At 39.0% G+C, this 24,413-nt stretch overlaps 1 protein-coding gene across 2 annotated transcripts; it reads right to left on the bottom strand.

Annotated features, from left to right (window-relative positions):
* Positions 1-1,774: 1,774 nt before the first annotated feature.
* zic6 (zic family member 6) lies at positions 1,775-24,113 on the bottom strand. 2 transcript variants are annotated; one of them, XR_014629894.1, is made up of 4 exons: positions 22,954-24,113; positions 3,484-3,559; positions 1,927-2,354; positions 1,775-1,817 (listed from the first exon to the last, which is right to left on the bottom strand). XR_014629894.1 is itself a non-coding variant. In XM_084431119.1 (2 exons), the coding sequence occupies exons 1-2, from the start codon at positions 23,912-23,914 to the stop codon at positions 20,860-20,862; spliced, it is 1,578 nt and encodes a 525-aa protein (XP_084287245.1). In that variant the 5' UTR covers positions 23,915-24,113; the 3' UTR covers positions 20,096-20,859. The 2 variants fall into 2 exon arrangements, 1 of the variants encoding a protein (XP_084287245.1); XM_084431119.1 differs by lacking the exons at positions 1,775-1,817; positions 1,927-2,354; positions 3,484-3,559 and adding an exon at positions 20,096-21,476.
* Positions 24,114-24,413: the final 300 nt, after the last annotated feature.

A 24,413-nucleotide genomic window follows, 5' to 3' on the forward strand; every position in this document is an offset into this window, starting at 1 on the left:
AGTGAGAGAGAGAGATAGAGAAACAGCGAGAGAGGAAAAGAGTGGTGTGCGCGCGTGTGTCATGCAAGAGCTCTTAGCCCTGGAGGTTGGAGGGAGAGGCACTAAAGCGTTTCATTTGTGATTTGGCACATCTGACAAGATTCATCCGTGGCTGATCATATGCCTTCAATGAATACATTTTCTAGAATCAATGGGAGAGTACTGTAGAGCGCAATCAAAGGCACATTAATTGTCTGCTATCAAGAGCTCCATTTGGAAAAAAAAGAAGCCCATCTGTGCCGTTTGCATCTGGCTGACAGGAGGAACACATGGTCGTTTTATATGTCAACAGCTATTAGCGGTACATTTCAGCTAAATGACAAATTAAAATATAGCGATAGGTTAAAATAACGCTTCGCCACTTTATGAAACCACAGTGAGGCACAGAACATTAGCTTGGTTGACTGATGGAGACATATGAGACGTATAGATTTTTACTGTATATGCCAATTCAATTAGAGACGTAAAACTTCAGTCCAAACTGGCAGGAAACTTATCAGGAGCACAGGCTAATGTGATGGCAAGCGTGACTAACTGCAGAGGCTTCTCTGCAAATGGAATGGATTCGCAAATGGATTCTACACATTTTGTTTCCATGCCTTGGCCCCATGTTTACTCAATGAGATTTTACACTTGAATGGCACTTGGTCTCTTTTTCTCCACTGCAATATTTCCAGTCATGGCCCCATGTTCTCTCTCCCCCAGCTCCCAAAGCATCCTATTTTAACAAGCCAATAAACTCCAGAACGGGTGACATACTAATAAAAATGTAAACTTCTGGATAGGTTACGGGTGACTGACAGTGTGTGAATGTATGTATGCGCGTGTGTGAAAAAGGGAGAGAGACAGTGAGAAAGTGTGTGTATGCGTGGCTCTATCCTGGTCAGATGCTTCATTTCGAGAGCAGTGGAACATACTCCTGAGCCTCCTGGTTGGATTTGTTGGAATGTGTGAGAGGGAGGATTTTAGCGCCATGAGCCCAACGCCAAAGAGATGCAGACTTCACGCCATCTGTCTCCCCCTTCACTCCTCTACTTGCCAAACTTGCATTTTTTCTCTCTTTCTCTCTGTGTCTCTCATTGCGTCCCCTTTCATCCCTCATCACACAAGTAAGGGACATAGAAGGATCAAGTCATCGACTGCAAGGCTCCGGCAGTTGAAGCGCTTCACAGCGATATTAAAAAACCCTCTGAGTTGTTCATTTTTATTAGTGGCCCAAAAAATGACATTTAATTAGACTGTATTAGCCTGTTCAGAGTATTGACAGCTGCATGAAAATAATTGCCTGTTCTTTCACCATATGACCAACATTTTGCTGAAGGGAGCCACAGTGTTCATATGGGAAAGATTGCATGAATAAATATATGTTCCACAATAATTGGCTATATACTCTCTGCTGAACTGAAACATTTAAAAATTTCACAGAATTATAGTCATTTAAAATAAAGGGATAGTTCACCCAAAAATGTCAATTTTGTCAACATTTACTCACCCTCATGTTGTTCCAAACTTGTATGACATTATTTATTCTACAGAGCAAAAAAAAAAAGAAAGACGAATATTTCAACTGTTTTGGACCCCATTGGCTTTCATTACATTGATTTTTTTTTAAAGAAAAGATGATTACAAAATTTTTTTTTTCAAATTTTATTCTCATTATATGAGGAATTACTGCATTATACACCACTTAAGATACCTCTTTAAAGTGAAAACAAAAACCATGTGAATATGCAACATGAGATTTTAACTGTAAATGGCTGAAATGCTCCCTCTGCATCCTGCGATTGGAAAGAAAATCACAGCATTATGTCAAGTAGTACAATCCACACATTAGGTCTTGCATGCGTAACGAGATGTGGAATCAGTGTTGCCTCATTAAAACCATACCAGATCCTCTCATCGGTGGATGCAAAGTGCTCTGATGGGCTTGACCTCTGGCCCTCTCCCCATGTGGGCTGTTGGGCCAGGCCAGAGCCAGCTCATACCCTGCCCAGGTCCCAGTCAGCATACCCAGCCAGCTGAAGAGGAGAGGAGGCAGTGGTGGCCCAGGCGGCCCATGACCCTCACTGAGCTCCAGGTGGCAGCGAGACAAGCGGGGGGCCTTTGATGCTGACCTCCGGTCATTCTGCTCGAATGGATCTTACCATTGATCTGGCCTGCCATGGTAGGGAGGGGTGCCAGGTGCCCCCGGTGCGGTAGAGGATGAAGCGCAAGCTGGAGCAGTGCTGGAGGTACGCTGACCCCGCGGTTCAACAAGGCCAGCGTTCGGCAGCCAAACTGGAACGCCTGCCTCATGGCAGACGGACACGGGAGGGCTGGCGGATCAAGAGGGGAAAAATGATTCATCTCTGCTGCAACTTCTACTGCTGCTCTGCAATTTTATTTAATCTTACACAGGTACTAAAGATGTCTATACAAGCTTCAGTTTTGAAGCAAAAAAAAAACAATGCTCGTAATATTGAAATGTAAATGAGTAATTCACCCCAAAATTAAAACGAAATCATTTACTCACCCTCATGTCATTCAAAACTTGTTTTACTTTTTTATATGCAGAACAAAAAAATAACATTATTCAAACTATTTTGTTTTTTGTCCATTCAATGAAAGCCAGTGTGAGCCAATGTTGTTTTGGACCCCATTGACTTTCATTGTATAGACAAAAACAGTTGAAACATTCAGCTACACTTTATTTTAAGGTGTCCGTGTTACAGTGTAATTATACATTTAAGAACTGAGTAATAATAATTAACTACATGTACTTATTATAAGGTTAGGGGTTAGGAATAGGGGTTGGTTCAAGGTTATTTGCATGTAATTTTGCATCATTTATAGTTATTACTACAGTAACTACATGTAACTTGTAACAAATGCACTGTAAAATAAAGTGTTACCAAACATTCTTCAAAATAACATTGTTTGTGTCTCGCATAAGCAAGAAAGTCTTGGAACGACATGTGGGTGAGTAAAGAGTGACAATATTTAAATTTTGGGTGAACTATGCCTTTAATCCAATGAAATTGTAAATGTTTAAATAGAAAAATTTATCTTTTGACATCTGAATACAAAAGACACTTTATCAGATCAGCATTAAGACACAAAAGAGAAAACATACAGAGACAAAACAGTTAATTTTTTATCTAAACTAAAACAAACAGTAGAGAAAACAATACAAATTCATGCAAAATGTTTCACCCCAGGCTACTGTATGCAAGTCTGTATTTGCTACAACTATTTACACACACACACACACACACACACACACACACACACACACACACACACACACACACACACACACACACACACACACTCACACACAAACAGTTCATAAGCACATATTCTGAACAGGGTGTAAAATCCTTCCATCCCCCTTGGTGCTGCCACAACATTGAGAAAAAGCTGATTAAAAAAAAAAAAAACAAGAGATAGCACGAGACATGTCACCTGTGTGCTTCAGCATCTTTTTGCCCCCTCATCTATATGCCCTGTAATCACCAGTCCATAAACACAGCCCTGAAGACTGAGAGAAGAGTGGAGGAAAACAGCATCCAAAGAGTCAGAGGGTAGCCTGTGTGGTATTATTAATAAGGCATTAAAAAAAGAGAGCACTTCAAAGCATACAGGAGCCATGCTATCGTACATGAAAGTTACATAGTATGGCTTAATGTCTCCTAAGGCGTCTTATGGTGATGCAGCTTTGATTTGAAATGCATTGTGTGGCAAATGGATTTGCACTAGTGGAGAGTAGGGAAGCACTGTGTGAACGTGCCATAATTTAAAACCTGACCTCACAAGCTCTTCAAAGCATTCGTGAATAAGGATGTTTGGAACTCGATGATGGGGTTTCACTACACAAACAAGACCTGACCACACTTGGAGGTTCCAGTGCCGTTGTTGTTGTTGGGATTTTTTGGGATTGCTGTTGTTGGGATGCTTCACTTTCCCTTTAGGAAGTAAACGTATGGACCAAGGAGAAGCTGAATTGTATAATGTAACCCCCGAGACGAACATTAAGAATTTTTAGCAGTTAACAGGCAGATATATTGCTTTTTTTTTATCCACAGCCAAAATCATTAACCACCCAAAATCAAACCTCTGCCTTAGCTTAGCATTAGCAGAATAGAAAGGCTCCAGGACGCTACAGCACCGCATGCTGTTCTGACAGAGGATGTCTTAATCACTGAGGATAATCAGGCTTATTTAGCTACCGAGATTTGCGGGGAGAAATTTTAAATGATAACCAAATGAGGCCATTGACAAGCTATGTCAAGGAGGTGGCGCAGCAGATTAGACCACTAGTGCTTTTCGGCATGGACAACGCCCAGAGTAGAGGGTCATTCTTCCAATAGGACTCAACTGCTGGTTGACAATACTAAATGTTCTTACCTTGCCTCTTGGAAACAAGATGCTTACAGACGGATTGGGGGTGGGAATTCTGTCTCACGTTTGCTTCCCCTGGCAAATGACACACTTCATGGTTAAAAAATGTTGGGTCCCTGAACAGACTTCACAGTTATATAAATAAAATGTGTGGCATAGGGACAAAAATGGTCATATTTAATCCCACTTTGATCCTCAATGAGGGAATTGATGAAAGCCTTCCCACCCCCCTTCCTTCTGTATCATAATTGTTTTCTCTTTCCTAAAATATCATGTACACTAGTCAAGTATACATAAATCACTGCAAATGACCTTTCGCATATTTGTTCGTGTAAAATGATAGGACTCAGAATGGCCTCACACAACCCCAAAGCACAACGTCACCTCAAAAAACAAGAAGAAATCAAAAAACAGTAATATTCACTGACAGAATGAAAAATGTGACTCGCTCAAACGCAAGGGGTTTATCGGGTCCGTATGCCTTTGTCATAAACAAAGACCTAAAGAGACTTATTAAATTAAAGACAAAAAATGGTAACAGATTCAGGCATCACACTAACCAGAAAAGCAGCATTAAAGCAACCTAAATATGACTATGTCTCTGTCATAAACAGAAACATCAGTTACAGCAAAAAAATGAAGAGCTTGTTTGGATTTTTTCTTCGTCCCATATATTGAGTTCCCATTTTCCATGTAAACTCAGCTCTGTGGGATGTTATAATACCGTATAGCCTACAGATATTGTTCTTGATATCCCTGCTCTTGTTTACTTGTGTTGTCGGAACACACTTTTTTTTTTTTTTACACCACAGGACATACCAGCAAAGCATTTTTTTCTCTGTGAGCATTAACTTCAAAAATGTTTTCAATACACATTTCACTTTATGTAAAATTCTAAATAAGACAGCTCTGTGGGTGCCCCATGACCCTGAAAATCCACTGCAGCTCCATTATTTGTCTAGCAAGCTGCGGGCGTCCCAAGTTTCTTAGGAGATAAGCAGTCCTGGCTCTATCAAAAAATACAAAGCTTAATGTGTCAGAGAAGGATGAGGAAAAAAGCAAAATGAGGAGATTTGTGCAAATCAAAATGAATAAGACAGAGAAATGAGGTAGAAAAAAAAATGGATAAAAGAACACGGTAACCCCAATAACACCCTTTTTAGTTGTAGGGTAAAATATACCATCCTGTGTATCCAAAGCAATAAAATCATTTCTTTTTGCACTTCACTCAAGCTAATACTTTTTAAACCATATTGTCAAGCCTGACCAGAAAAACAAAACAATGTGCTGATTCAATGAAAAGCTTGGACATGGGCGATTAAAAGAGGTGCTAGTTTTTTGGGGCAGATGAAAATTGGGGTATTTTGAGGAGCTTTGGGAACAGGGAGGGAGATAGAAGGAGGGGGAAATGAAAGGAAAATGCCAGTAGTGCCCACTCAGCTATTTTCCCAGTCAAGATCAAAGACAGCGCTGGACTGGCCGCACCGCGGGAAACTTGAAATGTGCCCTGCCTTTGTTTGCTGTTGCTAGGAGACTTCGAGACAGCCAAAAGTGTTTTCAGAAAGTTACAGGATCAAAAAACATTTCAAATATACATTTTTAAGACTGTCATGTTTGAGACTGGGTATTGCAATTTACTAGGCCATTCAACAAGCACAATAAAGACAGATTTATCTACATAACAAGTATGATGACGCCATTTTCTTTTTTACCCCTTTTAGTGAGAGAAAAAGCTGGTAAAATAGGCGGAAGTTCCGTTTTTCCTTCCTGTCCATGTGTGAGTAAGCCGTCGTGAACTATAATATACAGTAATACCTATAAAGCTTGCACTATGCTTAGTTTTATGTGGGCCTTTGTGTGCGTGAGAGAGAGAGCAAGAGGGAGATATTAATCATCAGAGCATGTATATTTCCTCCACTTAAGCAACAATTCCATTAATGGGTGTCTTGAGTGCGTGTTACTGGGAGCTCATTAGCCATTATTAGTCTAACACTCAAATAAATGTCAGAATGTGCTGAGCAAGAGCTGCTGGTAATAGGCCCTGGGTATTATCAAGACTGCTCATTTAGAAATGTGTGTCATATCTGATAAAGACAAATGTGAACTGCAGTGTGGTGATCATGAGCCCCTTTTATATTTACTGTACTGTGGAGTAATTAAAGCAAAGATGTGCAGGTTCAGTCTGATGCCATCTTGAGTGTGGCACGCTAAGTGCTCAAGGCCCATTGAAATGACTAGATTGGCTCATGAAGAATAAATAGCCAAGTAAGCGTATGCATCTAAATCTGAGCCCAGACTCACACACGCGGGAAGGAATTGTATTCTGTTACTGGACCGCATCCATGCCCTTGAGTGAGGCAGTGTACTTGGGACATGGCTCGCCAATCCTCTTGCACAACATCATGCCCCACCCCAAATTAACTTGAACTTGCTTTGCTCACCAAACCACCCATAGTAATGTCTGTGAACTGATGACTTGCTTTATGTTGTCAGGATGCGCACATTTAAAGCACACAAACTTTGAATTTTATCAATAACAATTTCCCATAGATCAAGCTGAGGCTGAAGTCCACTAAACTAACTGGTACTGAGGGCATATTTAGGGATCCAAGAAACATACAATGTGCCAGGGATGCTATAAGCGGAATGTACAGAAAAAAAAAAATCATAAATGGTCGAAATTTGAACCGAACTTCCAAAATGTTACATGCTGGATTGGACCATAATTATGTAGAGCTAGAGAAATACGTTTAGCTATGTTTCATGTGTCATAGAAACATAGGTTTTCATATAGGCTATATAATAACCATAATTAAGGTTTTCATAACTAGGCTATAGATTATTAATAATCATAATAATAGTTTCCTTGGCTCATGCACTAGAAATTCCTAATACTCTCATTTATTTTCACCTTTAAAAATGTAACCAATATACCAATTAACAGCAAATGTTGGGGTTATTTTAAAAAGGTAATAATCCATGAGTGTGATCAATATTTTTGATTAAATTTGCTCCATAGCCTATGTAGAGCGTCACCGTGCGGACACTTAATAAATTTAGCAGGGCATGCCCATTTGGTGGCGCTATAATAATAAAATAATAAAAATAATTTAAAAAAAACTTACAATTATTCAAGCATTTTTTTTGTATAGCGCTTTTCACAAAACACATCGATTCAAAACATAAACTACGCGTGGATAGCGGCATTTTTTTATGTTCACCATCAGCCAATCAGATTTTAGCAGCTCGACAAAGCGCGTAATGAGGAATTTCAAGATTTCATTCCGCTTGGACAGAAGGTGGCGATATAACAGTGAAATACCTGCAGTAAATCAAATTTTAATGTCATGTAAATTCAAAAGTATATAAAACAAGGCTTTAGCCTATTTATCGTTTTAGATTATGGATGATAAAGTGCTAAATGAATTATTGTGCTAGGACCCCGATAATTGCTGCTTGCATTTCTGTCAGTTATTGTTCACATGAGCGCAGTTGTAGAATCGACGTTTTACTTAATGGAAGAAACAACAGTGTGAGCGCCATGAAAGTCCAGCCGAGAGTGACCTTCATGTCTGGAACGATTAAGATTAGAATCGTGCAGCGTCTGCCTCTTGTTTTCAAGAGCTTCAGCCAATTGGCACAGGCCGAGTGTTCTCTCCCAGCTCTCCGTCTGCCGCGGCGACAATGACAACCAGTTACCGCATGGCGTGCAAAGATGACAAAAATACTTTCACGCCAAGGGATTTTATTCTGTCCAGGCAAACATCACGCGATTACCGAGAACCGTCCACTCTGGTTTAAAATAGACTAATTGTTTATAACGTTACGGTTTAAGGTTTTGATCTGAGAGGTTTGGTGGATCTGATATTACAACGTAAACCATTTTAATGAGCGCGTGAGTATGTGTGTGTAAAGCTTTCAAAGTCCAGAGCATTTGTATATGTGAACTGTAAAAGTTGTTTAATATGCTGCAACTGTCCGACGTGTTGCCACCGGCGCTTAAGTCTCAACCGAGAACATCTAACTGAAAAGCAAAAGCTATGCTCCGTTTGTTTACTACTTTTTTTTCCTCAGCATCATTTCATGGCTGTCTCTTTTAACAGAGCGTTTAGTCTCAATAGGATAGAATCTGCTCTGCTTCTCGCACTTTAGTTTGGATCCCTCCCCATGTGACATCATCTGATGTAGGCTACTTTAAAGGTGTCTGCCACCGCAACAGCAACATCACTCTGCAGTACACGCCAAGAGAAGTTTAGAGAGCACTGATACTCTGGTCACAATATAATAAATCATTTAGAAGAACAAAACGAGAGAGAAAATATGTTTTTGTTTTTGCAAATCTAATTGTTCTTTATAGGGGATTTTTGAACGTTAATGAATGGATTGTTTACGTGGTACGCTACACTCCATCTTAAACCATTTTAGAAATAATTAGCTAATTATCTTGTAATTATTATGCAGATTATTTTGGCTGAAATTACCTAACTGATAGACTACAAGTAATATCGGTAGGCTAGATATATTTAAGAATGGTCTTGTAACAGAAACTTTGTAGGCTAAAGGAAACTATATCGTGATGGTCAAAACAGTGAAAAGCTTAAGAAATATTGACCATTTTACAGGACCTAAATGATCCACTTTCCAATGTAAATTTATATAAATTTCAACAAGTTAATTTGAATGTTTACGCCGTTAAAGTCATACTCAATAGGCTATAACATAAGTAAACGCCTTTTTAGAGAAAACAACTAGGCTAATTCTGCATGTTTCCTCGTATAGCCTAAACATTAAACTTTATAAACTTGTTAAACTACCCATGATAATGATCAATTAAACAAGTATTATTCTTAATCAGTAAATATTTACATCAGGTCAATTTTAGGCTACCCTTAATTTTAATTAGGCCCACAGATTATGCAACGGGTCATATAATAAACTGAATAAATTAAAAGCACACATTTGTGTCAAACTGAAGGAGGAATTACGGTTTGATTAGCAACAATTACAGGAGGGAAAACTTTCTTTTTTTAGGGGCACAGAAAACAACTGGTTTATTTTTTCCAGCATGTGACCGCTGTCTGAACCCTGAACCCTGTGGTGACAATAAAATGTTTCGGTTCTTCGGAATTCCATAAAAGCTCAAACGTTTATAACGTTGCGAAGCAAAAAGTGGTGGAAGAGAGAAAGATTTAGTAATGGTAATTAAGAGATTGGATTCTTGACTGAAAGGTCACTGAGGCCCGGAGTTTCTTCATCTATAGGGCAACACAGTCGTGGGTCAATCATCGGAGCCTGTGTGACCATGTGGGCTATAGTACGACCACATAAACATAAACATTGCGTGTCTACGTGAGTGTTTTATTGAACAACGTCGCGATGGCGATAACCTAGTCCAGTTTGCTAACTAACAATGGCATGGTAAAAAAAAAAATAATAATCAGCTCGGCCAATATAGCCTATCTATTTTATTTTATTTTTTTTGAATGTATGTAGGCTAATGTCTTCGGTTCCAATCAGTTCTGATGTGTGAGATTTTCTTCTCAATATAAGGGTATTAAGAGGCGTAAAGCTTTGTGGACATAAGAGTGCAGCTGACGTCACAGCCGGAGAGTCACCCGCCGTGTGTACGCGTCTCTAAGTAAGGACTTATCTACAAAAAGTTCTGGCTGACAATGTGGGTGGACAGGGCGTGAAACTACTATCATCATCAGTTTTGAATGAAAGAAAGAAAACATATATACAACAAAAAGGGAGGCTCATTCCAATTCAGCTGCGTTGTTAGGACAACGAGAACCATCCCTCAGATGATTAGTTCCACTTCAAAAGAATTTACTTTCCGGCGGTGAAAACGTCCCCCTTTTGTGTCTGTACACAGAGTTTTCACTCGCAAAAGGACGACGACTAGTATGTTGAGTCAGTCTGTTTATTTTTTCTTCTGTTCATAGTACAATTGTATTAAATAAATAGAGGGGTGACCACAATGGTCGAGAAGTTCATAAACATGTATGCAAGATTTAGCATTCTTTTGTAGTCAAAGCACAAAGCACTGGTCACATTCAGGGATGGGGAGGTAATAGCAACAAGTTTTCCATGTACAAAAGTTTGATTTTTAGGAATGTATATAATAATAAATAATAAATAAATAAATATATATAAGCCTGTGCAAGTACAATCCAATATTTAATCAATACACATAAAAGATGAGGACTATATGAAAATGCATGAAAGATATAAAACACAGCAAAACAATCAATAGAGTTTGAGTCAGGTTTGCTTTCATCTCTCAAAGCTATGTCAATAGCAACTGAAGTTTCTGTGTGCAAACTACAGAAACAAGCTATTTGACTTTGAAATACACTGCAGAGTGAGGCAAAGGTTGATATCAAGATAGAATTACAGGTTGCTGTCCTCACTGAATCCTCTTTAAAGCTATCACACCTTGCATTCTTGTCATGATAGCATATGACACTGTTCATTTGCCCAGTGACCCACACCAAAATGCACTTCCCTCAGGAAATATATCCACTAAACTATAAGTTTAGCTGTCTCTCTTTGCTTGGATTACAGCAAGTTGAGAGGATAGTATGGTGGCATTTGAGTGGAGTGCCAACAGGGAGCCTACATCTCAAGTTTGCATTAAACTTATCATTCAATGTGTGTGCGTGTGTGTGCGTGTGTGTGGGTGAGTGTAATGAGTTACATTTCCACTTTGATTTATAACTTCATATCACATTTTCCAGTCTGTAATCCAAATACTTTTACATAATATCTTGGTCACATTCACTGTAAAACATACAATCAACAAGTTATGTTTATACATTGCTTTAAATTAACTTATCAAAATAAGTTTATATGTTTTTTTTATAAGTTATACGATTCAACTCATTTTTTAAGTAAGTTTAATGTAATTAAAGTTGAAATTATTTAAACATCCAAGTTGAGTACTTAATTATTATTTTTTTAGACATATTCAGCGAGTTTTAGCCTATACATTATATACAGTCTGTACATACACTTTTATTAAAGAGCATACAGAAACTTGCATGCAGTAAGATCTCAGAATAAACAACCAAAATCTGGGGAAAGAAGTCTTGTTTATCATTAGATGCTATCATTAGATGAAGTATACAACATCATATTTTAATTGACATTTACTCACAACAAGAATTCCAAGATCAAAAAAGAGTGAAGTGCATATAAATAAATATAATTACATTACACCCAAGTGCAAAAAAAAAAAAAAATCAAAGCATATAAGAGACATACATTTTTTCCTTACCCATTATGGAAGGAAGGTTTGACATATGAAAGAAAGAAAACATTCTTGACTTGCATACAACTAATTGCTTCTTTCATCTATCCAATTAAAGGCTGGAAATTAAACCAAATAGTATTGCGTGTTTTGATATCTCATCACACGCTCTTGACTTCTAATCAACACAGAATAATATGATCATTGCACATTAATTTCCAGTTTGAATATCAGCATCTTGCAATTTTGGTTATTGATTCCAATCAACTTCTCGTATGGGATGAGTTGGGATAGGGTTCCTCGCGTGACTTAGAGGACTAGATGACATGTATGAGAAACCTGAAGGATGGCGTAAAGCTCCCAGCCAGATCCTCCCTACCAGCGGGTGGTAGACTAAGAGAGGATGTTTTTAGGAAAATGATAAATGGCATTTAGCATAAATCAAATTCTGATGTGTGTAAAAAACCTTAAAACGTCACTTGTAAATGCATGATTTCACAATGTGATCTCCATGCTTACATGGATCATTGCTTTCTCTTGTTTCTCTTGTCTTCTCTTGTTATCACCACTCTGAGAGCAACTACGCCTAGGTGATAAAATGAGATAAGCAAAATGAGAGGGTAGTGTTTTCAATTGGGAAATATACAGCCTACTTTAGCAGGTCAAAAATAATAGCACAACTCATATTAAACTAATAATAGTGTCTACTACTGTAAGTGTTGCAGACTAACTAAGAAATGGGTCACTAGGATTTCAGAGAGGAAAAAAACAAACAACAAAAACTGGAAATAAAAATAAAGATAAAATATGCAGTGCTGAGTAAAGATCTAAGGACCACAGTTGCTATTAAGAAAATTATTTGGGGAAAATAACTACTCTGAAGATTAATTAACAGAGTTAGTTTCAACTGATTGAAAGGAAATGTGGCCCCTCACAAGCAGACCTAATTAAATCCAGCTCTTATTTGTCTTCTAGGCTTTGAAAACAAAAATGCTACTGTCTTGTTCAGAAGGCATTGTTAGAAACAAACCTATCACAGAGTTTATCAATATACTTAACAAAATCACTAGTTATCTTAATCAGAAATATGTCCAGTTGGAACATGCATATGTAAATTTTATGGATATATATCAAATGTATTCCGATTTTACATAATGACTACAATAGCTAAAATGGCTTAAAATATCTCTTGATCTTTAACTCACTGGAGTTGCTGGCAAGTATTGAGCCCTAACAAGCAGTAATTGTAGCGATAAAAGCCATGCAGCAAAATCATGCAGCACTTAAATACTCACATGGGTAAAGGTTCACCAAAACCCACCTTTATTCACTCTGGGCCCCTCCCTCCAGAAACTGCTCCACCAATTTCAATGTGAGACAGCAGTGACCTGATATCTTTCAAGCCAAAGGCGATCTGTGCTGCCTTCAACATCATGGCATACATTTTTATGAGACATGACTTTTTATTCTTTTAGCAGACAGAACATGTGTTGAGCCCCTTTAGATATAAAATGAAATGACATAACTTACGTAACTGGAGAAAGAAATTGTTACATTTACAACAGTTACATCAGCTACATTTACGTTTACAACATTTACATCGCACGTTTATGCTAATGCAGGAGATATAGAGGATAATCCAGTGATGGATGTGTTAATTACCTCGGTTCTATCCCTCTCTAATGTAGGGCTAAAGAAGTCTAAGAAATACATTCAATCCTTTCATGTGCACAGATTTTTTGTTCCCCAAGCCAATCAATACTAAACCAGGATTTATTTAGCTTCATCCAGTGAATGATTTAGCTACATCTTTCCTGTTTGTTTTAAAATAGTCCATGATTCAAGACAGTGCGAAATGACCTTCATACATAAAGCCGTCAGTGCAATTTGTGCATGTTGAAGAGAGAAAAACATCATCTGACCAATACTAAAATCAAAGCCACCAGTCCTGCAAAGCCAAGACGATAAGCCTAATTGATCCAGGCACTATACTGATGCTAACCCAGCTAATGAGGAATTAAATAACACACATATTTATGTGTTTTGGTAAGCTAAATGTATGTTACACAGTCTGAAACCCATTGCAGACTGACCAGTTGGTTTACAATATCTATGGCTTCCTGACTGGTGCTATTGTACACCACAGGGAGAGCATATTTTGAAGCAGAGGTAGGTTGAAGTAAAGCTTTTTATTTATTTTTACTGCCTCACTCTTCCATCTAGTTCTGCGCCTTAGAGTGGAGGGTCAGCACCAAACCAAATCCGATTTGTCCCAACCATTAATGTCACGGCCTTTAAGCTACATATCATCACAGAGAGTACGCTTGCTCAATCTGTAATTGAAATAGCTTGGGGAGAAACGCTGTGCCCCGGTTGGCCCCCTGAGCCTGCTTTATCCACTTCACCATCCATCACTGTTCACTATGGCCTCAAGGTGCTGGTGTAATGCTGTGAGGTTAACAGTGAGATCAACTTAAAGACGTGCACACACTCTATTCCCTTTACCTGGCCTACATGCCCAAGCATGCGCACATGTGACATACACATCAGCTAGAAGTATAGTAGCGGAAGCTGTGTGAGGTGTACCTCAGTTAATTTCGTATGCTATTTTGAAAGTGTTGAGAGTTGCAGGCTCAGAGGATGGCTGAACTTCATTTGGAGAAGTGATCAGAAGACCCATCTCTCCTTTAGATGTTGAGTTCACAGGATTGATTACACAGCCCTCTTGTGATGCATCCTTCAACAGATCAAATTAAACACCCACTATTACACACTTTGAAACACCCTGGACCCCGATCAGTGTGATTCCAAATTCAAAACCACACTATAAAAGACAATGCCTTTCATTAAATATTCAAATGTGATATTTTGCGACAGTCCAATGCTGCTACTAATGAAAAGTGATGGTGCTGAGGGAACCAAAAAGACAACGTTCACTTTAAGTCTGTGGGTCTCTTAAATCCAAAGGATGCTGCTGCTCAGCCTGCTCAGATCAAAGCCACTTTCTGCAAGCATTCAAGATGAATTCTGTACTGCGGGTGGAAGTAGTAAAAAATAAAAACTAATTTGGATTTTTAAAAATGTATGAGAAATTAAAAATCTCTTTGTTAAGGCTATGACACTGTAAGAGTGGATAAATAAGCTCCAGTGTGTCTTTTTAAGCATGTTCAGCTGGCCTCTCACATTCACGAAGGCTGCCAAAAATGCCCTTGCCAAGACGTGGAGGGCACAGTACTCTCCAAGTTGATCTTTACCAAAAAGGATCTGGAAGCGAGATCAGAGGAATTGGGTGATGGCCATGGTCACCCTTCTGAAAGCATAGTACTGGTGCTCAGAGTCAGGGCCATCCTCAAAGTCGCCCCCTTTCAAAAGGGGCAAATCCTCAACACTTGCTAAAGTGGATTTAACGACTAATGGTAAGAGAATTGTTCTCTTTGTTCTTCCCCCTCTGGAACATGGGTCGCTATGACCATGTCGGCCGACAAGCTATTATTGCAAACTGCCACGAGATAACCCAGCGCAAGCCACACCTGCAAGCTGATTGGCTGAGCAGATCCCTTTACTGTCTTCCCTGCTGCCCTGAGACGCCATCATCAGAGAAATGTCTTATGTAAGGCATGGATAATGAATGAAAAGAGTGTGAGAAAAAAAAAAAAGAAAAAAAAAAACCTTTTAAAAGAAATGTCCATGGGGGTGAATTGCAATCCTAAAAATGCATCAAAAGACAGAAATGCATCAGATATTGGGCTGGGCGGAGTTTGATTCCACTCCCAAACCGCAGCTGTGCTGAATGGAAAAGCCCCATAGCAAAAGCCCTGCACAAAACTGCACAAGCCTCATTTTGGTTGGACTTGCTGAGGTTTGACAAGAGAACGGAATGTCCGGCAAGTGAATAGATTGGGTATTTAATAAGCTGTGGTACCAGCTGAGCTACACAGGGGGCTGGCACCACCACCACTGACTCCACAACACTGCACAGCGGATCAAGATGGGACAGAAAACCAACCTATCAACTGACTGCACCATATTTTACATAACAATTATCTTACGATTAAAGGGATAGGTCACCAAAAAAGAAAATGAATAATTTTTTGAAATTGAAAATGTGTTTTTTTTTTTTGCATTCAATGGGGTCCAGTGTTGTTTTGAAACATTTTAACTTTCATTGAATAACAACAAAAAAAAAAAATCTGAAACACTCTATATTATTATATGATATATTCTTTTGTCTTACACCTAAGAAAAAAATTCATGATGACAATTTTCATTTTTGGGTGAACTAACCCTTTAAAGTATTTTCTTTACACATGATTACAAGGTTCGGGAGGAGCAGGTGCAGATAATTAACCCAAATAGCACAAGTGGAGATCAATCAGTAATCAACTCAGGACAATATAAATAACAGCAGAACCCACCTCTGTTCCTTGACAGTTTATCAGCATCCCACCTCCACTCCATCTCCTCACTTTTAGTTCCATCTCCTCACTTCTAGTTCCATCTAGTCTTACCAACGGGGGGAGTACTCTGGGTTCGGGCAGAAATTCCGAGTTCGGAGCCCTCCACCCGGACAGCACGCCAAATACGCATAACCTTTACCGTAATAATTATATGTAGATGTGAACTCGTGAAGTGGTAATTGTCAAGTTAGCGCTTAAGCATACCTTAATGAAACCGGGGAAACAAATTAAGACACATTATCTCACAGAGATTCACAGGAAACTTGACAACTGAAAAGACAACACTATCTCTGAGTTCTGCGTCTTGTACGACTCTCACGTCGTGTTTTTGATAGCCTCATTACAGCCTCACCTCTAAAATCAATTTGCCTGTGTCTGTAGAATCACTCTCATTACACACTGGGTAAGCAGGAAGAGCGCGTGCGCGCCAAACCCCTCAAAGCCTAACACACCATGTTTGGAAAAAGATAAATGAAAGCATGACTACAAAGAGAACATAGGATGGCCGAAAAAGGCGGCAGAGAGCTAGAGAGTATGAGTGGACGATGGCGACTCTGTAAACTATCTGAAGGACGGAAGATCAAATAAGGTGAATTTTGTGATTTGATGGCACCCACCTGCCACAGGACCACAGCACTGCACAGATTAAGGGGCCGGTATAAGGGAGTCATGGGAGAAGAGGGAAGCCAGGAGCACAGGCAGCGCAGTAGATGAGAGAGTGGAAAAGTGGGCTGCTATGTACAGGAGGGGGTTGGGATGAAAAGAAGCCCAAGTCAGGGAACACCAACACCACTGGCTTGACCTGGGGACGACTGGAAAAGGCAGGAATCCAATTAAAATCACACCCCATCGGCCTGCACAGCCACCACCCCCTCACCAGGCTGACGCAACTTCACACTGATCCTGCTAGATGTGTCATTTTGAGCAGGTGGAACGCAACAGACATTGAGATCATATAGTCCTGGTCACACTTTGAGGATGCAATGGTGAAATAATCTATGACACACAATATCTGTAACATTAAAGAGTGTGTAGACGCATAAAAAAGTTGAAGATACTGTAAATTGTCACATATTATAGACAAAAATGCAAACTAACCTTCGCCATACATCCTTGTTGCTAGGCAGAAAGCACTCTGTGAAAAGTGGTAGAGAGCAGCGACATACTGGTGAGAGGAATCATCTCATTCACAGTGAAGTAACCTTAATAAAAATCAGCTAAAGGGTGTAGTCATCTAGATATTCATGAAGAAATATCATTGTTCTGTACGATACTTTTGGAAATGCAAAGATGAACAACGGCCATTAAAGGAGTTTTAGAGAGAGATCTAAATTCTGACTGATGAAAATGCACACCATCACTGCACTTGCTAGACACAGTAAATACAGAACAGAACAGAGACACTTATTCTGGGATATTCTCATATAATAATCCTCCTGAATGTTGCTTTCAGAGAGTGAATCTATGATACAGGAAAATGAAACAATTTGTTTATATATAAAGGAAAACTTGCTGTTTTCAATGCGTCAATGCAGTTAGACTAAATAAGGATTTAAGATAAAAAAAATATTTTTTTAAAATATGCTTTAAATTTTGAAAGCAGATTGGGTTTTTACTTAAGAAATTACCAGTAGGTGACTACATGGGTTAAGTTATAGGAGTAGGTTTAGGGTCAGCTCTTATTATAGTAATTACAATAACTACAGGACTGGGAAAAAAAGTGCTTGTATAGATTGCATGTATTACTACGGGATTGCAAGAATGTAAAAATGAAGCTAAGGAGGAGGTCAGCATCTGCTAATACAGTGAGGTTATGAAGGGAGTGTACGATAGTATCCAATCAGTCTTCACATACATTTTTGTCATTTGATTTCAATCGCAGGATAGTTTGAGGAAGAAAGATGTCAAAACGGACAAATTACAGAGTGTGTAACGTAATTTTCCAATTATCTATTAGCAGCAACACTAGTCAAAAATAAATTAATTCTAAAACAAATGCTAAAAAAAAATTATTGTGATCAATAATGTGATTTCAGTTGTTTTCAGTTACATTTCTCAGCTAATTTTGAAGCCGTTTTGTTAATGACAATATTTTTGTGTATTTCAAAATCATACACACTACACATTTTATTTGTGCTGGAAACAAGTGAGAATCCAAACACAAGACGATCAAGTTAATGATTTTTACGATTGCAATTTACTCAAATTTACCATAAGATTTCACATGGTATCATAATTTTATAGAAGACAGGATCAGTTCGGACACATGCGTTACACACCAAATGAATGCAAGTATCTCTACATGTTAAACATCCTCTCTAATGACAACACAAGTTTTATATTGTAAATTTGGAAATATCTCATCAAACCAAGATATGAAAATGTTTTCCTAGCATCAGTCACAAATACCACAACTTCCTGTGCTCTCTTTTTAATTTCCTGTCTCTCAATTATCCAGCAGTTTATAATAGAAATGAAGAATTTCTTGCAAACTTCACATTCACGACAACTTGCTTGTAACATACCGCATCAGTCCGGCACTGATGGTATGAGGTTTCAGTGGAGAGACAGATATACATTTGCCCTATGACCTTTCTAAGGTTATTCACAATAGCTAAATGAATAAACCGAAAAATTATGTTAGAAGGGTCAAAAGCCTTGGTAGCCCCCTTTTTTCCCCCAGTTAAACCTAGGGTCTCTTTTTCTTATGCCTTTAATAGTCTCCGAAACACAGGTTCACTGTATTCTTTGGTCACCCGATTTTTCACCAGTTTCTCGCTATAAGTAGGTTATAATGATTGGTGCCTGAGGCACCATCCTTGACGGTGGGAACTGGGCTCTTAAACTATGAATTAAATGTATTATTGTAATAACCAACCAGGAAAGAAATGAGTCTTTTAAAATGCAATACATCCTAGTCATTTTAGCTGCTTCACACCCTACTACACTATCCTACCACCTCACAACACCATACACACATGCACAAAAATCCTGGCAAAATTGGAGCATAAAATACCTAAGTGCAAACTATCTGAGTATATAACAATAGTTATATAACAAACTATATAACAACAGTTGCATCTCAAAATTCCAACAGTACCACTATACCGAAGGCCCCAAGTTTAATCTTTGCAGCCTTTACAGCCGTACATGTTCAGATTTTTCTCAAAATACAGAATCATTTTAAAAAAAATGGGGACAGTACTGAGATTGAGGACAAAACAGAAAATATGCAAAAGCACTTTAGTTCATGCAACTGGTTTACTGAAAGTGCTGTGGAGGCTAACAATTTGGGTTTCAGTATGTGCATTAACCTAACATTTCATTCCTCAATACCAAACTTACTCCTTTTCCAAATTTGCCATTTGGTTCTTAACAACAGAGGTGAGATTACAGCCAATTTGTATTTTACGGAACAGGATTGGCGCTCATTTTCATTCAATTGAAAACCTACACATTCGTACAATAAGCAAGTTAAGTAGGCCTACGTGCAGGTAAGTAAGGCCTATATCCTCGCTCACACCGTATTCATGCCCTGTCATAATGCACTGCAGGTTTAACAATAAAGTTAACAGTAAACGAAATTATCGTAACAATTCACATAAAATAATCCAGACACGACACGACAAGTTAAACTGACAAAAAAATGGCGATAAAATTGGAACCTGCCGGAGTTCATTTGAGGTGACTTTGGCCGCTAAATCGCCTTCACTGAAAACAATTTCTTTCTCAAAAGAAATATTTTGGACATTGCACAAATCTGAAAGTCACTAAAAGTAGGCATATATAAAAAGCCTATATACGTACAAGTAGGCTATATTTTTTTCTAACACATATGTGGTAGCATATCCGTGAAATTAACAGGCACAGATAAAATCCAAAAGCTTATACTGAACTCACGCACGTACGTTTCATTTGAGAAGCATAAAGTTTAAATCACAAGCCTGATCAAAGAGAATAGAGATACTTTAATGAAACTTTGAGTGCATAATTAATTGTACAGTATATACAGTAGAATATTAATTAAACAATTATCATGAAGGGGACTGATGTCTGTTATAACCGCCACAGAATTACTGAGGTATAAAATGCACTCAATGTGTGGTGAGAAAATCTTAAAATAGGTTAAGATAATAAATATAAAGGCATAATATAAAGGCCGCGTCCAGGTTCACCTTCACACATCACATCAAGACAAACTATATTTTTTTATTCTAATAACCTGCGACCAACATTTAAGTGGTGACAGAAAATACATATAAATTCCATGTTGTAGCCTACTTTACAAAAAATATTCACGTTATTAACTTCATGAATAACTTTTCAAGAGATAGAAATCTCTAATTTCCACTATACAACAATAATACGCCATTTTTTTCTCTGTGCAGAAATAACTTACTTTTATTATTTCGAACTGTATTCTACTCCATCTGTTGGTATCTTGTTTGCAGATATTTTATATTTGATATATGAATTATATTTTGGCAACTTATCTATACTTTTATAGACATTTAGTAAAGGTTAAGTAAGCTATTTACAGTTTAGGAATATTCACCGTCACCGACGTTTCACCAATACAAGAACATAGCTACAACAGATAAAGCTCACGTACAGTAACAAATTGCACTATCCTATTTTGTAAGCCTGTAGGACAATTTTACATGAGGAGGAAAACTTCGGCTGTCATCCGTCAAGCTTTAACACGCCGAGTACAAGCCCGAATCACAGACATTATAAGTCACTGTTACAGTGTTTGGGTGAAAATGTGTCCACGGCGCTATGACATGTGTACCAGCCATTTACTAGACTTTTTTGAAAAGGTGAGTTGGACGTAAAAGTTCTATGGCTAGGTGGGAAAGTATGGCTTGGTTGGTTGCATGAGTATTGTACAGACTCGGGTCTGTAATTGCCCCGTTGTAGCAACAGAGGGTCCAAAAGGGACTGTGGCCTGTGCGCCGTATAGTCCAAACTGTTTTCAAAGGTGTGATGGAAACGTGACCTCATAGTCGACTCATTTCGCGTCTCAGGAGACAGAGTCTCTTGGGAGGTAGTCGTCATCGTTCGCGTCACTGTGGTAGAGGCGGGTGTGTCTTGCTGTTCTGCCACCTCAGGAGACCTGGCCTCTACAAGGTGCTCGTTGTCTTCACCGATTTTGGCAATGTAGGCCTTGCAATGGAGTTTCATGTGTTTGCGCAAAGAACTGGGGTGTGTGTAACATTTTTCGCAGCCTCTGACCTTGCACGTGTAGGGTTTATCGCTGGAGTGAACGTGAGAATGCTTCTTCCGGTCACTGCTGTTTGCGAATCTCCGATTGCAGCCCTCAAACTCACATTTAAACGGTTTCTCACCTAAACGGGCAGAGGAGGGGGAAACGCGAGTTACGGGTGGGATGTACAGTCAACCATGGCTCATCAGTTCTGAGTGCATGGTGTCATTAGATGTGTTATGCAGGATGTTGTAGAAAAAAAGTTTGCTGCTCCACACATTAAACAGTAGCCTATAGCAGGCGAGGAGAGAACTTTAGACAACACTCTCGTACATGAAAAAATCCATTTAACCCTATTTCCCCCCAACATTCTTAAAAGTGGTATTTTCCATTCAGTTGTTTCCATGCAATTGCTGCTACTTTCAATATGATTCACACTAGCTAAAACAGACTTAGCCTTAGCTTAAATTATTAATGAAGCGCAAATAGCTACAGCCTCTCTCAAATTTATTTCAGTTATAAATAAGGTAAATTAAAATTAAGAACAAACAGATTAGGCTATTATCACAAGTTGAATTATGCCATGACCAACAGTTGGCTTCTAGGTAATTTATGGAATTGTGTCAGTGATTCATTTTCAAATTCTACTTAAATGCTTTCAGTGAACAATAATAATTCTTAATATCGGTCTGTAGTCGACCTCATTCATATTTTTATATGCGTTATGAGACAAAGATGAATTCCTATTTTAATTGATTTCTAGTAAAGAAAAATAAAGTTAACTGTGGCTTTAATAGCCTAATTAGACTAATCGATAAATAATTTCCATAAATCATACCTTATGGTTAAATAAAAAATAATATAGCCTATATATATAAAAAAAAAAACAATATTGGGGAAATTTATATTGATCGTAATATTCTAAGGATTACTGTGACGTCAGTTTCAAGTGTAGTGGTCTCAAAGCTTGCAGTGCACGAGCGGGTGCACTAGCAGAGAATTCAGCTGCGCCTTGCGTAAATGCTACGTCACAGCTCTCCGGTGCTGGAATTTATTTCTTTATTTTCACTGCATGAATGAGAGGCACCCAAACAACTGGCCTGTGGATTGATTTTCACCAGCACGGTTTCTAAAAACGAAATCAAAAATGTTTCCACTAACACGAACAGCAAACGTTAGAACAAACAATGGGCTACATATGATATGAATAAATGCTTTAATCGCCGCTCAATTTTAAGTGTTGCAGAAAATTAATGAAATTCTAAAGTGTACAAAAAATCTACATTCACTTTTATGCCGAAACATTTTTAAAAAAAGAAAGAAAAAAAAAAACATGATGGACCACAGTGTCAAAATGCGTGTTTATGTACAGCAAAAAATAATTTTAAAACTATACCGTTGAATATTTTATAACGTTACTATGGGATCAAATAATCAATTTATTTATTCTGTCCTAGCAATTCTTCATTAAAAAAATTGTGTTGTAACAATGTTAAGTAAAACACTCTGAAAAAGATTTAGAAACAATTCCAAAAGTCTGAAGCCTATCTTTATATTACTATTATTATTATTATTATTATTATTATCATTATTATTATTATTATTATTATTCAACTAACCTGTATGCGTTCTCTTGTGTATCTTGAGGTTTTCGGATCTGGCAAAAACTTTTTCACATCCATGAAAAGGGCAGGGAAAGGGCTTTTCTCCAGTGTGCACTCTGACGTGGTTGACGAGCTTGTATTTGGCTTTGAAGGGCTTTCTGTCTCTTGGGCAGTTCTCCCAGTGACAAACGTAGTCAGAGTGCTCCGGTCCTCCGACATGCTCAATCGTCACATGGGTGACGAGTTCATACATGGTCCCAAAACTCCTGGCGCAGGGCGGCTTGCCAGTGCCTTCTTGGCCGTCACTCCACTTACACACGAGCTCGTGCTTCGGGTTCTGCCTGGAGCACCTGAGGAAGGCGTCACCCCCTCCTCGTTGCATGGCCATATTCAGTGGCTTATAGAACTCCAAGAACTGGGTGACTAGCTGCTGGCTGTTGGCCCTGGGGCAATTGACCGACTGCCCATACGGGTGCGTCCGTGAGAGAAGATCTCCGGGAACACCCAACATCATTTGGCTGCTGAGATCTCGGGTTCCGTCTGACGAGCCATGGGCCTGCTCTTGATACGTGGTGAAGAACGCGTGGCTCCTGCCATCCCTATAGCTGTGGAGGTCACGGTACCTTCCAATATTGCCATGTTGGTTAGGTCTCGGAGCCAGCTGATCAGTTACTGGTGGCATGCCTGCTGCTGACAGATTTGTCCCAATGATAATGCCCCTAGGACTGGGTTCTAAGCGATGACTGGTGTATCCAGTGTCTGGAAAATGGGTAACCGAGTGGTCAACATATGCATTGGCCCTCGTCTCGTGGTAGTCTCGCAAATTTTGCGAGGGGCAGAGTTTTAAGGAACTGCCAGTGGGGTGCCCCATGTGCTCCTCTGCCAAAGGTGGCAGCACCATGCTGGGTTCAGTATTGCTCTCCCCAGGGTTGACGCAAGAAAGAGGGCAGCCACTAAACCGCGACAGGCTTGTCATGTTTTGTTGCAAGCTTGACTGAGGGTTTGGCAAATCAACCAACCTTTAACGTTTACGATTTACCAACAAAACTCTTCCCCATTTCCCCCGCTGTATCATCTGCATGTGCAGTTATTGCCCGTAAACCTCGCAGACGCAGGAATCGGACCCAGGTTCGTTAAGATTGGTGTGAGTCCCATGCCGTTCACTTTGCCCTCTTGATTTGTGGCAATAACCGTGGTAGTAAAATGCTCCGAACCAGGCCATACTGCAATATAAAAGCACAGCAGGCAAACCAGCTTTTAAAAAACGGTGCTTTGGGATTGGTCGGAATGCGCGATGATTGACAGTCCCTGGATTTGTTTTAAAAGGGACACGCAGGCGTTCACCACACGACTCCGTTTTCAAATATCTCAGTGAAAATGCTTTGATATGTGCCGCTCGCGCACTGCCAGATATTGGCTCATATGTGACTCAAATGCACCAGAGTTCCGAATGATTATTGTTGGCTAAAATATCG

Source organism: Rutilus rutilus (assembly GCF_951802725.1).
Source record: "Rutilus rutilus genome assembly, chromosome: 14".
In the NCBI taxonomy this organism is placed as follows: domain Eukaryota; kingdom Metazoa; phylum Chordata; class Actinopteri; order Cypriniformes; family Leuciscidae; genus Rutilus; species Rutilus rutilus.